This window comes from Nicotiana tomentosiformis, chromosome 9, assembly GCF_000390325.3.
Source record: "Nicotiana tomentosiformis chromosome 9, ASM39032v3, whole genome shotgun sequence".
Classification (NCBI taxonomy): domain Eukaryota; kingdom Viridiplantae; phylum Streptophyta; class Magnoliopsida; order Solanales; family Solanaceae; genus Nicotiana; species Nicotiana tomentosiformis.
Genome location: NC_090820.1, coordinates 91,951,139 through 91,960,622, shown reverse-complemented (window position 1 = coordinate 91,960,622; position 9,484 = coordinate 91,951,139). Strand labels below are relative to the sequence as shown.

Below are 9,484 nucleotides of genomic sequence, written 5' to 3'. Positions count from 1 at the left end.
CTTGATATGCTTGTAATTATGCAATATAGAAGAGGGATTAGTAGCCCTCTCAATTCACTATTTTGTAAGCTAGAACAGATATATTTATCCATCATTTTGTAAAGGTTTGAGGATGCTCAACATGTGGGACTCATATTAAAGAAAAATAAAGAAGAAAATGGGAGGTGCCTAATTTTGTTGACAACTTTGTTGAAGAAAATGGGAAGTGCCTAACTTTGTTGACAATTTTGTTGAAGAAAATTGGAGGTGCCTAACTTTGTTAAAAAATTATAGGACTAAATCAACAATAAGACATCTTCTTTGTAGTAGTTGAATGGCATCTCTTACTATAAATAGAGGCCTTCATTCTTCATTTCAATTACACCAAAATAAGAGAGAAGCAATAGAAATTAGAAAGAGAAATCCACAGATTATAGTCTGTGAGATAAACAGTGAGTGTGAGTAATATTATAGTGATGTATTTTAAATAAAGAGTGTTATTTCATTCAAGATTGTAGTAGTCTCTTGACACTATTAAGTTATAATATTATAGTGGTTATATTACTCCACTCGGGTATTGTATTTTATCCATTAAAAGAGTTGGTGTCGTTGTTACTCTCTTGTGTTATTATTATTTGTCGTGGATAATATTCCTGGGCGACATTATTAGTTTTTCCAACAACGTGGTATGAGATCCATGGCAAATAATGGTACGTTGTCTTTTTAGTACCCCCGTCTCACAAAAGATAATTATGAGAAATAGTGTCTACGTATGAAAGTCATTCTTGGCTCTCACGATGTGTGGGAAATCGTAGATAGAGGGTATGCAAAACCCAATAATGAGAAAGCTCTGCCTCAAAATGAGAAAGATGTCTTGGCAAAGACAAAGAAGAAGGATCAACAAGCCCTCATGCTCATTCATCAATGTCTGGATAATGTCATGTTTGAGAAGGTGGCAGATGCTACTACCTCAAAGGAAGCTTGGGAGATTTTACAAAATTCTCTTGAAGTAGTTGACAAGGTGAGGAAGGTAAAACTTCAAACTCTAAGGGCTGATTTTGAAGTTTTAAAAATGAAAGAATCTGAATGCATTTCAGATTATTGTTCAAAAGTGAAGGCTGTTGTCAATCAATTAAGAAGATATGGAGAGGACATAAAAGATGTCCGTATGGTAGAAAAGATCCTTCGCACTTTAACACCTAAATTTGATTTTGTGGTGTGTGCTATTGAGGAGTCCAAAGATTTAGACTCTATGATGGTAGAGCAATTGGAGGGTTCTTTACAGGCCCATGAAGAAAAGATCAAGAGGAGACAAGAAGTGCCATTGGAGCAACTTCTTAAAACTCAGGTATCCTTTAAGGATTATGGAGGTGAAAAGAGTTATCGAGGAAACGGGCGAGGCCGAGGACGTGGTGGTCATGGAAGAGGAAGAAGTAACGATAACAACTTCAACAATAAAGTTAAAATCCACCAAACATTCAAAGGTCATGGTCGTAGACATAGAGGAGGAAGAGATCGTGGCTACTACCAAGAAAATAACGGACAAAGGTGTGACAAATCCAAAATTGAGTGTTATAATTGTCATAAATTTGGCCATTACTCTTGGCAATGTCGTAGCAATGTTGAAGAAAACGCTAACCTTGTTGATGACAAGAAAGAAGAAGTTGAGTCAACGCTGTTGATGGCACTCAAGGAAGAAGACAAGGATGATTGCAGCTCGTGGTATTTGGACAATGGAGCAAGCAATCATATATGTGGATGCAAAGAGAAGTTTGTGGAGATCAATAAAATGGTGAGAGGTAATGTGTCCTTTGGAGATACCTAAAAGATTCAAATTGAAGGGATAGGTACGATTCTGATCTCCTGTAAAGATGGTAGTCACAAGTTAATTCAAGATGTTTATTATATCCCAAAACTAAAAAGTAATATTTTGAGTTTGGGCCAACTTCTTGAAAAGGAATATGACATCCACATGAAAAATATGCATCTTTGGCTTAGAGATTCAAGTGGAATTCTAATTGCTAAAGTGCATATGGCTAAGAATAGATTATTCTCTTTGAATCTTAAGACAATTGATGCAAAGTGTTTGAAGGCTAATGTGCAAGATGAATCATGGTGTTGGCACATGCGATTTGGGCACTTGAATTTTGAAGCGCTCAAATCAATGGGAGAAAAGAACAAGGTGCATGGGATATCATCAATAAGCCATCCCAATCAATTGTGTGAAGCTTGTCTTCTTGGAAAGCATGCAAGGAGGAGTTTTCCAAAGGAGGCCATGTCAAGATCAACCAAACCGCTTCAGCTTGTTCACACTGATGTGTGTGGACCAATCAATCCATCTTCCTTTGGTAAAAGTAAATACTTTCTACTCTTCATTGATGACTTTAGTAGAAAGACTTGGGTTTATTTCTTGAACCAAAAATCTTATGCTTTTGCTGCTTTTAAAATTTTCAAAGTACTTGTAGAAAATGAAAGTGGCTATGAAATAAAAGCTTTAAGGTCCGATAGAGGAGGCGAATTCACTTCAAAAGAATTTAATGACTTTTGTCAATCTCATGGAATTCGTCGCCCTCTAACGGTACCTTATTCACCCCAACAAAATGGAGTTCCAGAGAGAAAGAATCGAACGATTCTTAATATGGCTAGATGTATGTTAAAAGCTAAAAATATGCCCAAGGAATTTTGGGCAGAAGCTGTATCTTGTGCAGTTTATTTGAACAACAGGTCTCCAACAAAGAATGTTAGACATCAAACCCCTCAAGAAGCATGGTGTGGAAGAAAGTCAAGTGTCAAGCACTTGAGAATCTTTGGGAGCATAGCCTATGCTCATGTGCCACATCAAGAGAGAGTGAAGATTGACGATCGAAGTGTCAAGCATGTGTTTGTTGGCTATGATACGAGTTCAAAAGGCTACAAGCTATACAACCCAAGTAGCGGCAAGATGGTGGTAAGTTACGATGTTGAATTTGATGAAGAATTAGCATAGAACTAGGAAGCTCAGGAAGAAAATTCATATGATTTTCTTCCATACTTTGGTGATGAAAAAGAACCAGAGACCGTGGAGCTTGTGCAGGATACAACTCCACCTCTTTCTCCAACAAATGTTGCATCTCCCTCTTCTCAAGAAAGTTCAAATGAACAACCGCAAAGGACAAGGAGTATTCAAGAGCTCTATGAGGACACAAAAGAAGTTACTAGTTTTGATTTTTTATATTGTCTCTTTGTTGATAGTGAACCAATGAACTTTGATGAAGTTGTTGAAGACAAAAGGTGGAGACAAACCATGCAGGAGGAGATCAAGTCAATAGAGAAGAACAACACTTGGGAGTTAACAACACTTCCCAAGGGTCATCGAGCAATTAGAGTTAAATGGGTATACAAGGCAAAGAAGAATGCTGATGGAGATGTAGAGAGATACAAGGCACAACTTGTGGCTAAAGGCTACAAGAAAAGGCAAGGCATTGACTATGAAAAAGTCTATGTACCTGTTGCCCGCATGGAGATGATTCGTTTGCTTATCTCTTTGGCGACGCAAATGAAGTGGAAGATTCTCAACTAGATGTCAAGTCAGCTTTTTCGAATGGCTATCTTAAAGAAGAAGTCTACGTTGAACAACCATTGGGCTTTGTAGTCAAAAACCATGAATATAAAGTGTTGCGATTGAAGAAAGCTTTATATGGATTAAAGCAAGCCCCACGAGCATGGAATAGTTGCATCGACAAGTATTTTCAAGACAATGGGTTTACTCGTTGTCTCCATGAATATGATCTTTACCTTAAAGTTCATACTAATGGAGATATCTTACTTGTTTGTCTTTATGTTGATGATCTTATTTTCACGGGTAATAACCCAAGTTTGTTTGAAGCTTTTAAGAAAGATATGGCTCGTGAGTTCGAGATGACAGATGTAGGGCTCATGTCATACCACTTGGGCCTAGAAGTGAAGCAGATGGAGGATGGAATTTTCATCTCTCAAGAAAGCTATACGGAGGAGATCTTGAAGAAGGTTAACATGCTCGATTGCAACCCCGTGAATACACCGATGGAGAGTGGGACAAAATTGTCCAAGTTTGATGAAGGAGAAAATGTGGATCCCATATTTTTTAAAAGTCTTGTGTAAAGTTTGAGGTACCTGACTTGTACCAGGTCAGATATACTCTTTGCAGTTGGAGTAGTAAGCCGCTTCATGGAAGCTCCTACCTCCACCCATTTGAAAGTCACTAGAAGAATTCTTCGTTATCTAAAAGGTACGATCGACTTTGGGTTATTTTATTCTTCTTCTAATGATTTCAACCTTATAGGATTTTGTGATAGTGATTATGCGGGAAATATTGATGATAGAAAAAGCACAACTGGCTTTGTATTTTTCTTGGGTGATTTTGTTATTTCTTGGAGTTCAAAGAAACAGTCCATAGTTATTCTCTCGACCTGTGAAGCCGAATATATAGCAGAAATATCATGTACCTGTCATGCTATTTGGCTAAGAAGATTATTGAAGGAGCTCAATTTTTCACAAATTGAAGCTACAGAGATTTGTATTAATAACAAATTTGCACAGGCACTCGCCAAGAATTCGGTGTATCATGATCGAAGCAAGCATATAGATACAAGATATCACTTCATCAGAGAGTGCATTTCCAAGAAGGAAGTCAAGCTCAAATATGTGAAGTCTCATGATCAGGCTGTAGATATCTTTACAAAGCCTCTTAAGTTTGAGGATTTTCAGAGATGGAGATCTCAAGTCTTGGAATAAAAAAGAAAATCAAAATTAAGGGAGAGATTTGTGGGGCTCATATTAAAGAAAAACAAAGAAGAAAATGGGAGGTGCCTAATTTTTTTGACAACTTTGTTGAAGAAAATGGGAGGTGCCTACTTAACTTTGTTGACAACATTGTTGAAGAAAATGGGAGGTGCCTAACTTTGTTAAAAAATTATAGGACTAAATCAACAATAAGACATCTTCTTTGTAGTAGTTGAATAGCATCTCTTACTATAAATAGATGCCTTCATTCTTTATTTCAATTACACCAAAATAAGAGAGAAGCATTAGAAGTTAGAAAGAGTAATCCACATATTGTAGTCTGTGAGATAAATAGTGAATGTGAGTAATATTGTAGTGAAGTGTTTTAAATAAAGAGTGTTATTTCTTTCAAGATTGTAGTAGTCTCTTGACACTATTAAGTTGTAATATTATAGTGGTTATATTGCTCCGCTCGGGTATTGTATTTTACCCATTAAAAGAGTTGGTATCGTTGTTACTCTCTTGTATTATTATTATTTGTCGTAGATATTATTCCTGGACGGGATTATTAGTTTTGCCAACACAACAGATAGTAACAGAGGTAAGGTGAAGTCCCCGTTCAATGCATTTATATATTTATCTATATACGTTCGTCCAGGCTCATGAAGGAGCTGGATAGCTTTAACCGAAAAAAAAAAAAAAAAAAAAAACAGAAGACCTATACCGAATTAAACCACAATTGAACTTTATTGATTTATATTAGCAACAATCAACACATACATCAGCAAGCTGTTGTCACTAAAGTACATGCATTGACATAATTATAGATTTTAATTAAACACTGCACATCGTCACTTCTTGGAGTCGCAAGGTTTAACATCATTCATAGCTGAGATTGGCAAGTCACGCTCATCTATCACATAGGTGTAGTTCCGATCATAGTACCAATCACCAAATGCCTTCATTAGATTCTGCATGTATAAAACACTTCATTTAATATCATAATAGAACTACTTTTTTTCCTGAAATTTCTTGTGCCAAGCAATAACCATAAGTAAATAAGTATACAATTCCAAACATAAATAAATAAATAAGAAAGCCTGGTGTACTAAGCTCTCGCTATGCGTAGGGTTCGAGGAACGGCCGGACTACAAGGGTTTATGGTACGCAGCCTTACCCTGCATTTCTGCAAGAGGCTGTTTTCACATCTCGAACTCGTGATCTCCTTCTCACATGAAGCTCTCGTCATGCGGGGGGTCCCGGGAAGGGTCGTACCACAATGGTCTATTGTACGTTACCCTGCATTTCTACAAGAGGCTATTTCCACAGCTTGAATCTGTGAGCTCAAGGTCACATGACAGCAATTTTACCAGCCGAGGCTCCCCTTTTAAATATATACATAATCTCATACGTACCAAATTTTTAACTGTGGTGACATTTTTAGGGGACCACCATCCTTGGACTTGGGTATGATGATTGCGTGCGTCAATGAAAGCTCCTCTTAATTTAGGATTATTTCCTTTGGGCAAAGCATTTAAGAATTCCAACCTAAAGTCTGAAATATCAACTCCAGAAGTATTAGAACACACACCAACGAATAATATTAATAATTAAAAGAAGTAATTAAAGTTATCCAGAAAGAAACTAACCTCTGAAAAGTTTGTTTTCAGTTGCAGTGCAATTTCCGCCTTCAATGCATGTATTTATCCCATTGTATATAGTAGTGTTTATCTGCAAAATAGTATATGGAGAAAAATAATGTAAATCCATTATCAAACTACAGCCGAAGATACATATGTGATCTTTTCCCATGAGAAAGTTTTTTTGAAGTCACGAAAAGGTTCCACTTCGCTGAAAAATACAGTGTATATCAGGTGGATCCAGAATTTAAATTTTATAGGTTCGATTGAACTCATAGCTTTTATTCTAGATACGCCCATGTTGCATATAGGTTAAATATTACTTTTATATGTGTATATATATATATATATATATATATATATATATATATATATATATATATATATATATATATATATATTAAATCTTAATTACTCTAAGCGAATTCTTGATTTTATCACGGACCATAACAAATAGAAGAATAATAATTGATAAATATCTAAGTACCTGGAATTTATCAAATGGCGACATTGCAATGTAAAGTGGTGTCTTGATTTCTTGTTGCATGTTCTCCGGGAAGAAGCACTGCGTATAGTGAATTGGAACATTAGTTTACATGCAAAAAGGCCAAAACAAACATGAACTAAATCAATTGGTAGCAGTTTGTACCATTTCTGGTTTCATTTTTGAAGTGCATGATTTTGGTAACGTTTTGGCAGATCCCTGCACAGTAGCTCAGATAAATACGTTTAGATCACAAAAACAAAGCATGTGTCGTTTTTTCTTTATTCTATTTATCATAAATTTTTCCAAAAAAAAAAAAAAAAAACAGAAAAACAGAATAAATCCTTGCTTATTCCTTAACCATTACTTATCTCCCTCTGTTTCTATTTGTATGACACACTTTACTTATGAGAAAGAGAAAGAGAAACTAATGAACTAAGGAATAGGAACTTACATGTAAATTAACAATTGCTTTATACATTTCCGTGAAATTTCTTGCTTGGTGAGGATCCTTCCTATAATTAGAAAAAGAGAGCTCCAAATGTTAGATTGCAGTTATAAATATATTATTTGTTAAACAAAAAAAAATGTCTATGCATAAAAATCTTACACATGGATAAAATAACCAGCATCAACCATGCATTTCACTCTAGGAGTATTTGGCAACAATTTATGAAAGCGATCACAGTATAGCATTGCTGGGTATCCTGCGGCAGAACTTCCGATAAGAAGTGCCTGCAATAATTAACTTAGTATGTGTTAAAAGTGGAGGAAATATGATTTTATTAATTGTAAATCAAGCTATTTCTGATTTTTTTTCGTTGAAAAAAGTTGACAAATTAAAATTTACTTACGCTCTGCGCGTTCTTCAATCCTTTTGCTAGAACATCCTCCATTACTGCTTTAAAAATCCTTGCACCCCTAAAGTGAAGATTGGTAGCCTTAAAAATAAAGAGAAGAATGTGATTAGACTTAATTCCATATTTCTCTTGTAAAATTCATGGGAAAAAAGATAATCTCAAAAGTAAGGAGAGCTAGTTTCTTCTCTAGTAAATGTTTACATATTATAAATAATAAATTATATAGTAACTTAAAATTAGAGAACATACAGGATCAACGTATTCAGCATTTCCTGTGAACGCTCCACCATCACAGTATCTAACAAATACTTTGTTCCAATTGTAGAAATCTGTATATTTTACATCAAGAAAACAGGTCATGACATGTCTAATAGAACAGAATAAAAATGTCCCAATTAAGGGCTAGGAAACATCATATTAAAAAATAAAACTGCTGTGATAAAAAAAATCTTGTAATAGTTTAATCAAAGATCAGAACCTGGATTTACACTCTGAGTCTTGCTGTAAATTCCTATAAACCACCACGGTTTCATATATTTTGAGGAACCAAAGTCAGATTTGGAACGATTCAGACACTCTTCGACGGTTGTGCACCATGCTCCTCCCTAAGTACAATGTGAGAGTTTCCAAAAAATAAAATTAAACAACACTATATATATATATATATATATATATATATATATATATATATATATATATATATATATATATATATATATATATATATATATATATTTATGGAGAAAATTCATAAATAATTTAATTTAGTTCATAATTAATCATAAGTCTCAACGGGGACGATATTCTATTCATCACTCTATTTCTTGTCGACCATGTATACTCGCGTATTTTTGACTCTAACAATTGTATACATAGTTAATTAGATATGACTTACCGAAAGATGAACAAGCCATTTTCCCACTCCATCTCCGAATCCTGGTTCAAAATGGTATGCTGGAGGTGATCCGTCCAAGCACACTGCCACATTAAAAACACGTTACTATAACTCTTTTCGCAATTCAAAAATTACTTAATTTAATTATATTAAATGTGTTGAGAATGTAAATGAATAAATAAATGTGTGCTCTTTCCAACAGTTTCAATTTTCGATGAGATAGTCACATATTTCAACATGGTATCAGAGTATGTAGAGGTCCTTGAGTCGAGTCTCTGTCACCCGTTATAAAAGAGAATTTTCATGTGCTTTGCCCATGAAAGAAATTAAGCCCACAAGGGCGTGTTGAGAATATAATTGAGTAAATAAAAGTACGCTCTCTTAAATAACTTAATCTTTTAATTGAGATGGTCATGCACTTTCACAGAATGTGCATAAAATTAGTGAAGGAAATTAACCTGCTCCTTCTGATACAGCATTGTGAACGACTGTTTTTTCGACATAATATCCCTGATCTATGTCTGATGTTGCATTTTCTTTTACACAAGCCTCAATGTTGATAATAATGGCCAAGAAACAAATAAGTACACAGACAAATTGAAATGTTTTGGCCATCATCATCCTGTAAAACATAAAACAACGAAGGAAAATAAGAAACCGAACATATCGTAGCAATATAGAAGTATATTTGCATGTTTAAGAAAGAAAAAATAAATTATTCTACATGCACGTACTTTTTTATTATATATGTTGGCAAAAGATTTATTTTGTTTTTCCCAACTGATAAAATTTGATCTATATATAGAGAAATTTTTGGGAATATTGTTGAAGTTAGTGCAGAGAAAATAGGCAGGCCATAGACGAGAGAAATAATAGCACCACATGT

General features: G+C 34.7%; 2 protein-coding genes across 2 annotated transcripts; one reads left to right on the top strand and one right to left on the bottom strand.

The window, feature by feature from the left end:
* The first annotated feature begins 751 nt into the window (after window positions 1–751).
* LOC138899191 (uncharacterized) lies at window positions 752–3,538 on the top strand. Its single transcript, XM_070185328.1, has 4 exons — window positions 752–1,237; window positions 1,328–1,701; window positions 2,704–2,926; window positions 2,972–3,538. The coding sequence occupies exons 1-4, from the start codon at window positions 752–754 to the stop codon at window positions 3,536–3,538; spliced, it is 1,650 nt and encodes a 549-aa protein (XP_070041429.1).
* Window positions 3,539–5,444: 1,906 nt separating this feature from the next.
* On the bottom strand, window positions 5,445–9,484 carry LOC104115131 (pectin acetylesterase 7-like). Its single transcript, XM_070185743.1, has 13 exons — window positions 9,333–9,484; window positions 9,057–9,220; window positions 8,599–8,681; window positions 8,182–8,308; window positions 7,953–8,032; window positions 7,698–7,784; window positions 7,454–7,578; window positions 7,298–7,358; window positions 7,009–7,062; window positions 6,847–6,924; window positions 6,369–6,450; window positions 6,135–6,274; window positions 5,445–5,690 (listed from the first exon to the last, which is right to left on the bottom strand). Exons 2-13 carry the CDS (start codon window positions 9,217–9,219, stop codon window positions 5,571–5,573), a joined length of 1,200 nt encoding a protein of 399 aa, XP_070041844.1. The 5' UTR covers window position 9,220; window positions 9,333–9,484; the 3' UTR covers window positions 5,445–5,570.